This window comes from Pezoporus flaviventris, unplaced genomic scaffold (assembly GCF_033815535.1).
Source record: "Pezoporus flaviventris isolate CSIRO_AGI_PZ_B2104156 unplaced genomic scaffold, CSIRO_AGI_Pfla_v1 ptg000047l, whole genome shotgun sequence".
In the NCBI taxonomy this organism is placed as follows: Eukaryota; Metazoa; Chordata; class Aves; order Psittaciformes; family Psittacidae; genus Pezoporus; species Pezoporus flaviventris.
The window spans coordinates 6,135,468-6,153,354 of record NW_026892595.1 but is presented as its reverse complement, the minus strand read 5'-3'; the positions used below and the strand labels follow the sequence as shown (position 1 = coordinate 6,153,354).

Below are 17,887 nucleotides of genomic sequence, written 5' to 3'. Positions count from 1 at the left end.
AGCTCTTCCTCTCAAGAACTAATCGCAGCGATTTATCTTCAGAGGTAATATGATTTACAAAGTTACATGTTTCTGTAAATTTTTTATTGTTAGTATGTATTTTAGTCTGATTTTCCAAAAAAAAACCCAACAAAACAACAAACCCAGAATATCAGAATAATTAATACTGCCTTTCAGGCAAAAAAATCCAAGTAATGATTCACAGAATCAAGGGTCTAAACATGGAGGAAATAATGCTAGATGCACAGAGGACAGATGGCTGAAGAAGTTTAAAAATGAAAAAAAAACATCAAGGAACCAAAGATTAGGATAACAGAAAGGGCAAAAGGGTGTAAGGAGAGGACCTGTGATCCTATCAGTCTCCTTCCATCCAGCCTGGGAACAGCAGGAGTCAGCCAACCTTCCCAGATTTGAGAGGCTCTGTCCACTTACCCATGGTTGCTCAAAACTGTAAGTACGTCTCCTGTCTTCCACGTCCTCATCTTGCTTTGCTTGCTGAAACTCTTGTCTCAGGCGCTGTATCCGGTCATGATTGTTAGGGGTTGATCTGTTGCTAGAAGAGAGAGGATGGAAAAGATCAATATACTTGGGAGCTGCCGTCTATGACTGTAATTTCTTAGCACAGGACTGCTATTACAGTGCAGGACTACAGGTGCAAAAATAATTTCCAAGCATGTAGTACAAAGTTTTTTAAAGGTGATTAATGCTGTTTGACTTATAAAGAGACTCAGGTGGTATAAGGGTAAAATGAATGAGACAATTCCTAAAAATCATCAAATGCTGCTTGCCTCTTTTCAGTGAATGTTACTGCTAGAAATTAAGAGGAATGGATGTGCTAGTATCAGACTTAACATAAAGGCAAGTTAAAAGTCCTAATGCTCTCTGCTACTGAATAAACATGAAAGATACTTTTTCCCAGTCAATAAACTATGGCACTGTCAGAACTTTATTCATATGAAATTCATTACAAAGTCTGAAGGCTCTACCTATATAAAATTTTATTATTTTCCCCAATCAATAAAAGCCTATCATCCCTTAGTTCTGTTTTTAACAGGTCTTTTAATCTGATCAGTCTGAAAGCACTTAAAAGGCTTGGAGGCCAGTAAAACCAAATCCATTTGACAATGCCATAGGCAGGAACACATCCAGGCAGCAGATGGGCACTGGCTGGGCTGGAGAAGACTCAATCCTGGATGTACCGCTATGTACCAGCACAACCACAACCTTGAGTTCTTCAAAAACATCGTTTTTTCCATGATTCCTGTTGCAGGTCTCTATAGTACACATTTATATGGAACCATGATGAAATACACACAGGAATGACTTATTTCATAGGGTGGAGGAAAAAATGATATATATCAATATCATTGCAGTTTTCCCAGCTGTGCGGCTCCCACCTGAGCCCTACAACCCCCACCATATCTCATGCATGTTAATATGGGCATCGCAAGAAGCCTGACAAACAAATATGTTGTATCAAGGTCTAACTGGAGGCATTTTAATCTCCTATTATGGCCTTCTTAATCCCTAAACTTTATTGTTTATTTCCTAATGAGATATGGACAGCTATTACTTTGTTTCAAAGGAGAAATCTACAGGGAGACAATGTAAAGCAATTCCATAGATTCCTGTTCTTGGACATAGAGTACAATAAACCACAGTGAATTTATATCCCATATCTTCTCTCATAGGAAAAGAGATGATTCTGGAATCTAACTGTGACTGCTTTACATGTCTTTTGAAACTGGTAGGTGCAGTGGACTGGAGGAGGTAGATGCTTGAGACGTTACCTAGCACTCTTGTCAGTGCCATTAAATGGAGCTTATAATGCTTAGCCAAACAGAAAAATTAGCATGGTTCTATCAAAGGCTAATTTTTGAAGCGGTTTAGGGTTTGTTTTAGGTTGTTTTTGAGTTTTGGTGTTTTTCTTTTTTTCTCCTTGTCTTTGAAGATGAGAGCAGAGAAAAAGCATGAATCTGGGGAAGCCCTTCCTCCCTTCCTCTGTCCCTCCCTCCTTCTCTCTTTTCCTTCTTTCCTTCTTTCCTTCCTTGCCTGCCTGTCTTCCTGCCTCCCTTCCTCGGAAGCTTAAAGAAATATTTTATTTTTAATGGAAATGCAAATTTCCGTTTTGAAAAGTACAATTAAAGGAAAGATTTATTTAGAACAGGTGGAAATTAAACATTGTGGCTCTTCACAATTTCCATTCATTATAGGTGTATTGCTAATTCTACTTCCTTAATTCAACTTAATTTTGTGAAACAGCTTATGTTATTTAAATGTATTCCTTATTGTCAAATTCTGCACAGCTTTACTATACAGCCACTTGTTTTTCCCACGCGTTGCTGTACACTGCACATTTTATATGCAATCACCGCAATCCAGTACAAGACATAAAAAATACTTTTAAATGGTCTGCTGATTTTTAAAACTGGTGTTGTTAATCTAATAAACAAGTAGTCCAAGACTTTCTACACAGACAGTGTTTTCTGTATGTTGCTGTTAAATGTAGCAAAGTATTTTAAGTATTAGTATTTCAGGTATAAGAACACATTTGAAAGAGAAATGCCATTGAGCTTCACTGCAAAATTACTTGAAAAGCACTATATAGACACCTTGAGGTACTGAAGATGACTGGTAAATAATCAGCCTTCCTTAATCAAAGTTGTTTCAAACTCTAAGGGATGACAGTGCAGAAGTGACACTGGAGCAGGTATTCAATGGCAAAGAAAATCATTAGGTAAACCCACAAAGTACTGCACTAAAACCTATGCATTATAGGGAACAGAAACTACTAACCCCAAAATAGACTACTGGAAGGACTATTACAGATCTGAGAACTTCTGCACATTTTGGGATTGTTGTTCCTTAAAACTTACATCAGCAGAGGAATAGCAAATGCATAGTGTCCATGCCAGGAAGACAAAATTCATGTCTACTCCCAAACATCAAATTCATTAATTTGTCACCCTTACACTGGAGAGATGAACAGCATCCAGACCTATGAAGAACTTATACTAATGACAAAAAAAAAACACCAAAAAACAACAACAAAAACCAAACAAAAAAAAAAAAAACCAACAAAAAAAAACCAACCAAACAAAAAAAAACCAAAAAACCAAAAACCAAAAGGAAGACAGAAAATTAAAAGAAAAGAAAAAAAGAAGTCAGGCTAATTTAAGAAAAATTAGAAGGTTTTATAACGGCAGAGAAGATAAATCTTTTAACAATATTTCTATTTTATTTGAAAGGCAACAGAGATGACCCAAACTTAGAAATTTGCAAAAAGAACTGATATATATAAAAAAGGGCTATTTCACAGAAAATAAAGAGCTAAATTTAAAGAAAAATAGAACACTTCTGTATGTAGTCAGATTTCGTTGTGCTCAAAATGTTTGTGAGACACAGAAAGTGAAGTCAACTCAGCAGTTTTATCACTAAAAAAAAATTTAAATGTTTTTATTTAGAAGACAAAAAAAGGCAAACAGCTAAAGAATGTCTAAGATACTTTTAAGAAAAGATTATTTTGAGGGCTTAGAATATATCTCAGGTTGAATTCCTTTCATTTCCATTTTCCTCTCAACCTTGCTCTGATTCAAAGTTAATTATAGCTGCTCTAACCTTCCCACTAGTGAAGCCTTGCACATCTCCAGCCTGGCCCACCATGCTATCTCCTGTTTCTTTTCATGCCTCTCTTCATCCAGTTAATTTTACCATCGTGTTTTTTTGCAATGTTTTTTATGTCTCCAATGGCACTCCCAGTGCACTCGGTGAGCACTTGGTACACCTGCTTGATGTATCATTCAACTCCCTGATCACAATTACTGATTTCAGAAGAGCAAAATGCAAAAAGTAATAATCCTGATAAAAAACTGTCACAAATAAAATTTTGGAGTCAAAAGGACAAACCTAACTTTACTTCTTTTCATATCCAGAGATGTTGTTTTAGCTACAACTCTTTATGTAAGGCACATAATTATCGCTTGGGACAGATCTAAGCAAATTATATCCAGTGTGAAGAGCCCTTAGACAGTCTAAAGCAAAATGAATTTTGACTTACTGGATGAACTTATCCATGGCAAGTAGGGTCATATCAGCAGACTACTAGGATCAGGGCTGCAGGTATTCCAGCTGCTTAAACTCCCTTTTGACCTTGAGGTGCAAGTCCTCAAAAGTTTAATTAATTAGCCATGTTTTGTTTGAGATTTCATTCAAATGAACTGAAAATCTGAAGGTAAATTCACCTCTAAGAATACTAGCAGGAAGGAAGGAGTTAAACTTGAAATCTATCCAAAGTTTATCAAATATTTGACCTATGCTAGTTTTAAACTTTTTAGCAAAACTGGAATTTCAGCTCTGTACAGTAACCACAGCTTGTCCAGACAGCCTTTCACTATGCCTATTTAATAGCAGAATGGCTGTGAACTTACGGAAGACAATTAGCACCTCCTAGCACTGGATGCAAGTTATCTTTTTCTATCATTAAGTGTTCTTAAAAGAAATAAAAATCAAGAAAAGGTTTTTAGGGCCAAAGTTAACTTGGGTTGCAAAGCGGCTGGGCTTCCTCGTATCACATCTCTTCTTGGCACCCCATTGCCTTCCATCTGCAAATGACACATTTCACAATCAGCTATTTTGTGAGCGCTGCTTAAAAACACACAGTTGCCAGCATGGACTAAAAATGCAACTGTAAGCAAGGCTTAGATAGGCCAGAGCTGTCACATATTTCCAGAAACAGGCAGCCACAGCAATGGCCATCAGAGTCTCAGATCATTAAGCAATATCTCAGTGTGATGTCATGCACTGATGTACAGAGTTGTAATCCTTTCAAAACAGACGGATTTTCAGTGTGATAAAGTAGATACAAACATGCTACTGAACAGGGATGCCTAAAGCTTTGGGGGAAAAAAAAAGAAAAATTGGCCTGCAAAAGCATGGAGAATGGTCTTAATAACGTCACCAGGCGGTTGCAACATGACTAGAATAACCAAAAGGTTAGTAAACAAACAATGTTCTTTACACCTTCAAATCTTTTAACACAGATTTGAGCTTCCAGGGACTTGCTGGCCTTACTGGCTGCTTAGATCTCTGGATAGCAGTTATAAAACACAGATGGGCTCTTATTTACTTCATGCTGGCAAATAACTATCACCTGTTTGTACCAAATAAATTCCTTTCTGTTTAGAGAGATTACTCACTTCATATTAAAAATCAAGAGCTGAATTTGAGTCTACTTTTGCCTACAGGTACAAAAGAGCAGAAAAAGAGTTTATTTCTATCCCTCTGAGAATTATATCCTTTGGTGGCTGTGCCGTAGTTGGCAGCATGCATCTATGCCAAAGTTCAGGACTACCTGAGTGTCTACAAAATGGACCCCTTCCTTCTTAGCTTGAGCAGGATGAAAACAGCCAAACAGAAAGGAGAGTGATGATAATCGAATATAAAAATTTCTGCTACATTTACTGAAACTCGAGCACCCTCTTGCCACGGTGCTTAACTCCAAGCAGATGGATTTGTCTGTTTCAGATGGCCCTTGAGGGTGGATAAGCAAAAACTGTCAAGTTGCTACAAAAAAGTCATGGACACAAAATGAAATGAAAGCATGCCCTTTACCAGGTTTAAAGTTAGCACCATATTCCAATGCATGGGTTTCTGGTCTGTTCACTTTAAACAGATTTGTTAATTGTCAGTGACACAGGTAACTGTGCCCACACACCGTGGGGCTGATGGGGGCTGAGCAGGGACAGAGTCCGCACCATCTGTTACCTGCAACAGAGCAGGTTCATCTTTTCCTGTTACTTTGTTCTGTGGTTTATTTTTTGATACCTAAATATACGTCCTGAAGCTTAAATTAGTGTAACTGATTTGGCTGGTCCTCTCCTCCCGGTGTGCCCTACCTACGGTCCTTCTCTGAGACATCAGGGAATACAATTGTCACAAACACAGGGATAGTAACACATATAGGTATGGTACACAAAGAACAGCAACCACATAGGACATCATATAAAAGAGCTGTTATGTAATTACAGTCAGTCTGAGAAAAGAATCGGCAGAGGAAGAGATCAAATTAGTTAGACTACGAATGTAGCACAGTGCAGTTCTAACATGGAAGAAGGCATAGAAAAGTTTATCCAACACTAGTTTCATTTTTCTTAAGCGTCAAAGAATTTATTGTGAATAAGGCATTGAAAGGTGGGGAAACGGTATAAAAAACCCCCAAAAAGTATCAATTACAAAACTGCAAATAAAAATAGCTTCTCTGCACAAGCTTCATTAAGTTTTATCAGCTAGTATCTTGGGGTTTTACAATCAAACCACAGGTCATAAATTCACAGTAAATCCCCCATATGTTCACCAAACACCTGAATTCAATTTCTCTTCTAGTTGTAAGAAATGGAATGTGCTGCTCAAATTAATTATGCATGCAAAGTAAGTTTCTAACAAGGGCAGCTTCTTGCATGCTGAAGGGTATAGAGCCTATCTGAAATTTCGCCCCCCAGATCTCTTTCAATCTTGGCTCATTTCTACTGCTCACAGGGTTATAAAATTCCTTCCTCTTGCCATTTCATATTTGCTGAATGAACACAGAGCATTATATATCCTTTAAAGTCTGCAGGTTTTAAAGGCAGCTCAATTCAGGGATTGGCTTAATGTGACAGGCAAGATGTAACAGGTTACCTGTACACATACCTACACACTTCAGCATATTAAATCCATCAAAACAAGGATTTAAACCCTAGGATTTATGTCAATATGTATGCATGTGAAATCAGCTCATCCGGAAGTTTTATGTCATTCCCAGTTTACCTTCACAGGGATAATCACCAACCCCAATACACAAAGAAGTCCTGCAAGTCCACCAATTAATTTCCAAATTTTGACATTGTGATTTGTTGATCATTTCACACTGATTTCAAAAGAGTAATCATTAAGAATCAAAACCATCTCTATTCTCTGGGTTAAATAGGTAATCTCAAATGCTCTTAATTCTGCACTTGCTTCTGATGCAATGGCCATAAACAATGCGGAGAGCTGGAGCTGATAGGGAGGTCACTTAACCGCAACAGTCTCTTTAAACTCTCCAGACTAGATTTCACTTCAAGTCCCTCTGTGACCATTCTGTAGTAGGGCCATCATTTTACAACCAGTGAAATCTGAAGAATGTACCCAAGACCCTTTTTATTGCCACCATCACTCTTCCTTATTAGCCTGTCAGAGCCTACACACCGGAGACAGAAATCCAGTCTTACTTTTCAGGAGAATTCTCCTACTAAAAAGAAAAGCAGAGATTTTAGGAGCTTGCTATAAACATCTGAAAACAGATACTCAGCTACTGGGTTATCACACAGTCTAAGCCTTACTTTGGAGCTGTTAGATTTTGCAGATATAAGCCAAGCCAATTTTCAGCCACACTCAACTTGTTACAGCCATCGTAAAGAATAAAAGAAATTAAAAAGAGACCACCACATGTAACCTGAAAGAAAATACATGACACCTCACTGTGAATTTCTTGTGAAGGTGTATGGAAATGGCAGAAATGCAAATACAAAGATTTAATAAATCATGGGAAGAGAAAATAAACCAAAAATATTGGTGATCAAGCAAAGGAGAAATTTGCATTTTTTTATGGTAAATGAAATACAAAATTACTTTAAAGGCAGGCAGGGAGAAGCTGGCTCTGACCTTCTAAGTATCTTCCTATCCTAACTGGAACAGACAGACAATGATGACTCCAGTGCTGTTAGGTCTGATGAACATCCACAATTAGGCACCATGGGTTATTTTGTGTCAACATGAGGATTGCCTGGCACAGTAATACAAAGGCATTTAACAAAAACCACAGGGAAGCAATCCTCTCTTGGACCTAGCTGGTAATTCTGTGCCAGCAGAAGGGATCATCGGAGAGATCCCAAGTGGGCTTCAGGCCACGTCAGCCTTTGTTTCTGTTTAAGCTAATCCAGCTGCTTTGCTGGAAGCTATTGAGGGAAAGCTCCCTCTGATCTCGTCTCTGGATGAGAAGTGGGGGCAGAAATCTTCAGCAGAGGGGCTGCAACAAGCACCTAGGGAACAATCACTTCTTAAAGCACGGTGGCTATTTGCAAAAAGGAACATCTGTCCATAGCTAACACCACCTGTGTAGTGTGAATGTTGTTACGTATGTATAACCCAGCTCGCTCCAGCTCACCTTATACGACTCAGCTACGGCTGTGTGGTGACACTGTATTTTATAGTATAGAACCTCCTTCAGAGCCAAACTCTAGACAGCACTAGGGTGGAGAAAAAGACCGCCTCTTTTAATGGAAGGGGTTGAAAGACATAAAAAAAATGAGGGCAAAAAAAAACCCAACCCTGATTGTACCATTTGATTTGAAGGACTCATCAAAACTGAGTCATATTTTATTCAAATAATGCACCATTACACTGTGTAAATGGCAAAATTTATCTGTTTCAATGCAAAACTGCTCATCTTCTTTAAAAAGCATTTAGATCTTGCTTAATGCCTTGACATAACTTATATTGGAAACCCCCAAAATATTTTATGTTGCTTTGTTTCTCTTTAACCACAGAAAATGCTTAGGAAATAGGGAACAGGTAGCAGGGTGCTGCAACTAGCAAAACACGACAGAACTTTTTGACGCTTGTGAACACTTACCCTCTCTAGAAATGACATCTTATCTTAAAGTATAAATAAAACTACAGTGTTGAGCAGTACAAGGCTAGACAAACAGTGACGTATAGACAAAGTTGTCTCTTTAAAATGCCTGAACATTTAAAAAGATAATACATTAAGCAAAGTTCACATGGCTCCCACAGTCCTTACCAGCTGCTAATATAATTATAGTATAATTATTTCTGTCCTTTGGCAGTGGGGCTATTGCATTATAAATCTCTAAATAATATTTTGATTGATTTTGCATTTCATCTTATTCGACCTATAGGCTAATTTCCAACTGTAAAGTGACAAGTTGTCCATTAAAAACAAACAAAAATGTCTGGCCTAAGGAAAGCAAGGCTAGGTCAAAATCTCACGTTTTCTGAAGTCTGAAAATTAGGGAGACTCCCTCTGCTAGGAACATCAGTAGTAGATCAGAAATTCTATATAAAACACAGAGAGATGTGGAATCATTGTTCTATTTTTGGCAGTAAATAATCTGCAACCTCTAATAAAACTTTAAATCTGAGTTTACTGTTAAGTATTTCATCATTTAGTGCCTGTGCACACAGTTTCCTGTATGACTAAACCAAGAAAAAATGAAAACCAAAACTAAGACTGATTACTTGAATTGGTGCCTAAGTTCACATGGCTGTTGCCGCCTTATGAAGTTGGTCACTAAGATTTATACCGATTAGCACAAAATCAAATTAGGGTTTTTAATTATTTCCACGTGAAGCTTAAGAAAATTGTGATATGATATTTTGCAAGCCAACTGATGTATGGATAAATCCTTTCAGCATTTTATTGTTAAGATTAAGATTTGAATAAATAGATGTTTTAATCATGCTTTACCATGCTTTAAAACTAAAAATATCCATAAAATCACACTTATATAAAAAAACCAAAACAAACAAAAAACCAAACCAAACCAAAGCAAAAAAAAACCCAAAACCAATTCCAGGCACGGACAGACAAGGACAGCACTTACCTTTTATCCAGAAATTCAGTTTGTTATTTAGTGGGTCAGCTGGAACTCAACTTTTACTACTAAAGTAACTACTTAGTTATTTCACTTGATTTTCCTCTTGAAAACATTGAAAATGTCTTTCCTCAGGAATTGTTTTTCAGATGTACTGTGCATGATGCTCAGTAATTGCTGAGGGTCTCACTATGTTTTGAAAAACTGGATTAGAAATCCTGAATTCTAATATTTACTGTTGTTGGGCTGCTTAGCCTCAACCCAAGTGCAGATTTCACGTGCGTAAAAAAGTGCACTTCTCTTGCTGCAGAAGAAACACAATTTACTTGTAACACCACTTCAGTGGTTTACCAAGACAATTAGCCTGATAAAGGCAACAGACAAGCAAATTTATTTACCAGAAGAAGGTAAGGTGGGATTTTTCTCAACCAATTTTAATAATCTAAAAGCTAGGTATGTAGTTAAAACTACCCATCTAGACTCTTTCTAAGGGAAATACAGAGAAATAAGTTACTCTAGTGGAAAATTCATAGAACATCACTTAGGATGCAATTACCCTTGAGAGCTTATTACTTTTCTTCATTGACAAAGAAGACTAAAGGGACAAGCTCAGGCTTAGATGGGTAGCTTTAGAGATCTATATTAGGGTAGATGAATCTTACTTTATATGGGGAACTTGGACTCCAGGAACGAATCACAGAATCATTCAAAGAAAATGTAGTACTAGGAATGCCTGGTAGAAAGTGATGGTCAACTGGCATGGCAGTATAATGCAACAGTTTAATCCTGAGGCAGAAAAAAAATTATTAAAATAAAATTGGCAAAGTCACTCAGCCTCTCTGTGCTTGCATTCATATATCCACCAGTCAACAACAGCCTTCTTTAAGAAGTGCTTTTTGGGACCCTGTATAAAGGCTATACAACAACCAGTTCCCATTTACTTTAGAATAATTTTAATGGCTCTTTACAGACTACACTTTGCCACTGATTGTAGTTCTCCTTTACAGAGAAAAAAAAACCCAAACCTATGTTTTTTAGCTTCGGAAACATATAGCTCGTATAGGCCTATATAGCCATGCCTGACATAAGCCAAGGGTTGCAAAATAACAATCTTCTGTGGTTAAGATTTCCTCTGTATGGCTAATTTGTATCTCAACTTTCACATTACTTTAGCAAATGCTATGCAAATGTAAGGTTTTTCTTGAGTAATGTAATTGCCATATGTGTTTTAGTAAACAGAAAGAAATGAAATATGTATAATAAGTAATTCCACTTAGCATGTCAATTTTATTTTTCATGATATTGGCATTACATTACAAAGTTACTATAGTAGTATTTCATGTTGTTGTTCTGATAGTCGTAGGTTGATAATGTTTCATTTTGACACTGTAATGGTGTCTCTGGGGATTTTGATGAGAATGTGTTTTGACATCATGTTAAAATATATCCAAACTGATACCACTTTATTTTGTCATCATTACCTACTTTCATCTGGATGTGTAAGATACTGCTTTATTCTGACATCTTTAATTAGAAAGATCTCAGTCCAAGTGGCACGTGCTAAAAAAAAGTTTTGAAGATGTTAAGTGTGGTTATGTAGCAGGCGTTACTGCCGTTCAAACTTGTACTGGCCAGATATCACAAAATATAACAGACTAGTCACATGGTACAGATCCTCCGTCAGATCATGAAACCATGAAAATGCTTTTTCTTCTACAGCATGATAATAAATTTAATAAATTGCTCTGTAATTCTATTTCAGACACTTCAGGCAGGAGGCCCAGCAGTGAAAATGCTGTCGCAAACCAGAACCGTCTGCTGCCTTTGGAGCATCTGACGTGCACTCGCTTCATGAGTCCCTGTATAGAAACCAGAAATTATTTCCTTAACGCTATTAAAAAAGTGAGATTTCTAATTCATAGGGCTTCACTGAAATGGAAATTGCTACATATGTGATTCTAACTAAGGAACAGCAATACCAATTCCTGTACAGATCTCTAAAGTGCAATGCTGTGCTTGAGGTTTAACTAGTGCAAACCTGCCTAGATCCACTGAATCCAAATGAGCTTTGAGAGTTTATGGGCATCTGAAGATCTGATCAAGAGTTTTGAAAAGGTTTTAGGGGAAGAAATAATGAATAATTTTGAGCTCTAAGTTTCTTGTTACTGGTATGAAATTCAGGGATTGATTCCGAAGCAATTTGCTACAGAAATGATCTGGTAAGTTATCCCTGGGCTATGATGCATGTCATGCCAATTTGAACATGTCTGCTTACAGCAATATCACTCAGTTTCTTCTTTTTGTTATATACTAGTTCTTCATTCTTTCTCTATAATGAATTAAAAAGAAGCTCTAGGGAAATCAACATATTACATGTACTAAGAAGTATATTTATTCAGCACAGCAGCCCAAGTTCTACTTACTAAAATGATTGCTGATAAAATCTCTAATTTTAAACATTAATGCGTAAGACTTCTTTGCCATTCAAATCTGATCAAAGAGATTAAAGAATATCTTCTTTTTGTCCCACTGTCCTAAAATATGATACTTAATAGAAATTGTTTGTATTATCTTATTTCAGAGAGCAGGCTAGAACTGAGACAATCCCTTGATCCCAGTTCATGAATAAAGCATTTAATGGACTGCACTTGTCAAAGGACACACTAAGCATTTGATCTATACAGTAAACAAATGTCTATGAAAAACAACCCCCCAAAACAAAAAAATGCCATTTTTACTCATTATTTAATATATTTTATCTTCCTTTCTCTTTTATTTCAGGATTAAGACACTGAAGGCATTGCTGGGATGACAGAGTCACACTGAGATGAAAATGAAATATCTGAGACAAGTGATGGCAGCAATTTATATTCTGGGGAAATGCTAGTAAGTCCATCTAAAGTTCATACATAAGTATTCTCCAGTAAAAATAATTAATTGTTACAACACAGAAAAATAGATTCTTAAACAAATGACAGAAGGCTAAGTTGTATCCTGACATTCTAATGCTCTCCACATCTTCTTTAAGATATTAGTTTATTTTGGGTATGTCCAGCAAAGAGGAACTCCTGTCAGCAGAGGTGTGAATGAAACTATAGAACTGTGAGCCTGCATAACTATGAACACAGCTGACCCAAAGAATTTGATACCTACAAAATGCTCTTTCATGCTCCCAAAAGACGAGATGAAATATTACAAGCTAGTAACTGCAGCTCTTAACATAAGCACGCTGCAAAGCCAGTTCCATTTAATGAAAATTATAGACTTGTTTCTACTGGCATTAGCTATTCTTTACTAGCAAAAAAAATTAAAGTAGGCTGAACTGACAGGCCTACAGAGAAGACTATGTTATTTTTAACAAATGTACTTACTAAAAAAGTATTTTTTTAATGTCTTGAGGTTAAAAGCTCAGTGTATCTCCTTCAATTACCTTAAAAAAAAAAGAATTGAAATTAATTTTATTATCTTTTTCAATACAATGATCCTTATTAATGCTGTTATATTAGTGACAAACTAATATAACGCTGTTATATTGACAAACTAATGAAACATCAGCACAAAACTGCCCTAGTATTTATGATTCATCTCTGGAATAATCTAATAGTGTATTATTGTCTCTAATTCAAAGGTTATGTTGTAACAGGTCACATTTCACTTTCTGTCATGTGTGACTGCCATGATCCTGTAAAGAGGGCAGCAGAGAAGATGTTGCACATGACTTGGGTAAGCACTAGCCTTCTCTGAAAATGACAACTTCCCTACAAAAGGTAACAGAAACTCCATGAGTCTCTGTGGGAATTTTCAAAATTAACTAAGGCAAGACATGGCTTCCAGGAAGCAGTTTATATTGCTATGCTGCTAACTGAGATAAAGTTCAATTCCTGTGAATTTTCCCATTTGAGCTGCACAGTAATTTGCTTTTCATGGAAACCAAACCCAGAAATTAGAGGCTATGTAAGAAAAGAATGATAAATATCCCTAGAAAGCAGGATCCACAAAGATCTGATTTTGCTGCCCTTTTGCTATTTACTTTTTATTATTTTTGCCAAATTTCTGCATCGTTAAGCACTAAACAAATAGCAGGAACCTATCTGCAGCAGGCACTGCATAGACTGCCTTACAAGTAACCCTTAAACTAAGATTTTAGTTAAAGAACAGATTGGCTTTTGCACAATGGAGTACACGCACATTTGTCAAATGTTCTTTTTCCTCACAACAAATGGATGCAGTAGGTGATCAGCTCAGTGCCTGCACCTCTATGAATTGCAAAAGAAGCTGAGATATACTGGAATACACTGGAGGCACAGAAAACCAGATTAATTAGGTAACAGAGCAGAATTCTAAAGTCTGAACATCTGAGTGACAGCAATCACCTTACAAATGATACTTGGGAAAATTCTGACAGATCTATGTATCATCCAAACTTATGGAGAGGGCCATGTTGAAGATGCTCACTAGGAGAGGAGCTGACTAGCCCACATGGTATTTACCATGACTATAAAAAGAGACGAAAAAATCCCCAAAAGACAAAAATTGTGATTGAAATAACTACAAACTCATTTTCCTATGTTGAGGTCAAGTAGACATTAAATATCCGTCAGGACTGTAAAAAGGAGAAAACTGCAAGAGCCACTTCAGCCCCTCCCTGCCTTTGCAGGAGGCAATACTGACTCCAGCCATCCCTACATGGAATAGAAAGGGGAGTCAAGGAATTCAGAGGAGGCAATAGCCTTCATTTGCATTATTTTTACTTCCGCTTTGAGTAAGAGGCAATGCAGAAGCATGAGCAGCTCCCCAAATCCATTTTGGGGATTTGTTTTTTTTTTTTTATTTCACAAAATAGAATGATTTTAAGTCATTAGCACAAATAAATAATAATAGTCTCACGACTCACATAAGGCCTCCTCCTTTCATTCTCCTGTTGACTGAACCCAAGTCTACCAAAGACAGACATAAGTCTGGTCATCTGATTACATTTAAGCAACTATTCTTCCTCTTGCTGTGTACAGGTAATTGCTTCTTTGCAAGGGCTGTAAAAGCCTACATTGAGAGAACAATGCAAGTCATTAGCTCATGGTACTTATTTAAAGTAAACCAAATGTCATTTCTTCTTATATTACAGCTACGGCTCTATTACTAGTGCCCAATTCAGGTCTCATTTTTCCCAGCTCTATTACTGCTAATAAATTGATGTAGAGCAGGCATAAAATGAGCAGAAACCAAAACTTTGGCTATTTTAATTTAAATTTTCATAATGGCAGGTCAAATTTATGTAAACTCTTTGGTGAATTGGTTCCTTTACTAATACCCAGTTTAATTCAAATCAGAGTTTTCTACAGAAGATTAATTAAATATTAATCAAAAGTCCAGGGCAGTCTAAGCTTCTGTTCCATTAACCTAAATGTGACTCCATACAGAACCACAATGCCTTTCCTACCAGCCCCCCTCACCCTATCTTAAAGAAGGCTTTTAGTTTTTTTCCCGTTATGGTGCAACTCCTTGTAAATGCAGACATGCCATTTGCAGTGTATGTTTAAAGGTCATGATTTTTTTTCCTTTTCCAATTAAAGCTGCTCTAAATCACAATTAAGCTTTCAAGAAACAATTATCAGAAGTCAAAACTTTTCTCCATCAATATGTTTAAGAGACATACGGTGTGTACCCTCTATTACCACTGGTGTCACTGAACTAATTATGTGATGTTAAGGTTCACCTTCTTGGGTGTAAATTCTGGTTTGAGTTGACACTAAAAAGAAACATCAATTTATTAGGAGATAAAACTTGTTCCACAGTAATGGAACAGCTGTGTATATAAATTTATTGAAGCTTAATGTTCTCACACATAAAGCAATTAGAGCTTTCTGACAGACAGACTTGCTAAGTATAGTGTGGAGCATATAGTAATATGTAGTTACAGGCACAACATATTTAAGAGTGATCATATATATTCTGTACAGTAATATCAATTTCTCAAGACTCTCCAACCCTAGATGTGTTCTTAATTAACATAAATGTATACTTAAAGTAATGTGAATTTTTCCTCCTCTGTGGAGGAACCTTTTCATGACACATCATTTTACTCATAGACACCCCATGTGCTAAATTGGGCTTCTCCTTCTGCAGCAATAGATACAGCCTAGTTCCTTTAGGTGGGCTTATTTTATGCTTCTAGAAATAAAGGTGCTTATCCCAAACTCATGAAATAAACTACATTCATCTAGCATCACTTCCTCTCATCACTTGCTCTAGGCTAACTTCAGTTGCATTCAAATAGCTTCCAAATATTTTTCCTTCCTTTCTATTTTTCCTACAGGACAATTATATTTAACTTAAGTGAAGCTCTGTGGTTTAGAGGATATTGATTAGCAAGACTAGCAATGGAAACCGAGCATTATGGAGCAATGGTGTTCCAGACTAATGGTATATGATACCTCTCCTAATATTGGAAGCTTGGGAAATATTACATCTTGAAACAAGGATACATGGGTAATTGAGATGATAATTTTCCAGTTGATGGACTAAACAGATAAAACGGAGTTTTCCAAAAGACAGTTCCAAAAAAAATCATAATTTCATATGTGGTGGTACAAACATGTTATTTGCTTTTACTCTAGGAACTCCTAGGGGACTTCCTTTTTGTTGAATAGCGCAAAGCTGTTGTTCAATTTTGTCACTTTTACACAAACACTTATACATTACACAATATCTGAAAGTCTTCCTGCATTTTAATACATTTGTACTATGTTTGCCTTTACGTATACACCTACCAGCTAATTGACATGATGCTCACATCAGTTAACTTGAATATCACTATTGATAACACCTGGAAAGAGTAATTTCTTAACTCTTTAGTTAGAGGATTAAATTAAATTACTATGGTATTGTTGTAAAATAACTTCATGACATTCCTAGGCTATCATTCTCAAAAGAGTCTAAAACAACTGCAGTGCATTTCACACTTGGTTTGAACTGATGCAAGTGCTTGCTGCTGTGGAAAAGTTCTGCCCCCCACAACTGAACGTTCCTGTCCCTACCTTTGAGCCACAAAACACTCATGAAGTCACACAGCTTTCCAAATCAAGGACCTGAATGAAAAACTTTGTTTTTTCTTCTTTCTTTTCTATTCTCTTCTGCTGAATTTTCTTTCAGGAAGATCAGATCCTTGATCTCTCTATAAGCACTAGCACTGACAGGGACATGTGATGTGGGACAGGGGAAAAGGTAGGAGTCTGGCTTTTTCTATGTGATCTGGTACCTATGGTGTCATGTGCCCACTGTACATCAATGGAAGGTGGTTACTTAAATCCTCTGGCAACCTTAGGGAAGCTAGGGTTAAGGTAGAAGAGGAACTTAAGTAAGTAACTCTGCAATGAAACTCTGGAAGCCTACTTGGTCATACGAGAAAGACAAACCAGTGGTGAGATACTCAAGAGTTCATCTCAAATTGAAAATTTAACCACAATTAAAACAGAAAGTTATGACTAAGGAAGATAGACAGGCGTGTCCTTTTTACACACATTTTATACAGTGATGTGGTTATTCTTTGTCAAAACAGCAGCATAAAAGCCCTTCTACAAAGAGGGAAACTGCATAGCAGCACAGGTAATAACTGAAGCTTCGATCGTGCCTTTATCAATAGGTCATCAGAAATGCATGATAACTGGTGCCAAAGCAAAGATTTTTCATATCTTTTCTGCTTTTGTCTTTGGGATGTGACACAGGTCAGTAAATCTGAGCACAGACCAGAAGCCATGAATTGTTAATTCTACAACTTTGGAAAAGCCATTCTTAACCTTTATTTGCTGCAGTTTTAGGAACCACTGTCTGAAAAATCCAACAATATTTAACTTCATTAAAGGGATGATCTAAAAACTAATGCTTCTGTAAGAATCCTGAAGATAAAAACTGTCAACAGCTTAACTAATCTCTGTTATGGCATACTTGCAGCATACAAATTGAAAATAACTAGCAAAAATTATTTTCAGTGTTGTTTTAAACAAATTTTGAGCTACTACTGAGATTTAATTCCCTTATTAAAAGACCATTCCTATAAATTGAACCACTTCTGCAGTTCCAGACTATGTAGTTTGGGGAATAATTTACTCTTGTCAAAAATCTTTAAAAGTACACCCTATCTCCTGTTTCTTTCAGGATACACATCAAAAGCTAACTTATGGAGCAGTGATGGGTTTTTTTGTTATTTCTCTTTTTAAAAAAAATCCCATCACCTATCCACCACACTAAATAGATTCCTT

The 17,887-nt window shown here is 36.6% G+C and overlaps 1 protein-coding gene across 12 annotated transcripts in view; it reads right to left on the bottom strand.

The window, feature by feature from the left end:
• PARD3 (par-3 family cell polarity regulator) overlaps positions 1–17,887 on the bottom strand; it is a 451,464-nt gene that overhangs the window by 15,964 nt on the left and 417,613 nt on the right. For all 12 annotated transcript variants that reach the window (XM_061468050.1, XM_061468055.1, XM_061468051.1 and 9 more), the window contains one exon: positions 433–553. In XM_061468050.1, the coding sequence (XP_061324034.1) occupies positions 433–553 (121 nt within the window). The remainder of the gene's footprint in view (positions 1–432; positions 554–17,887) is intronic.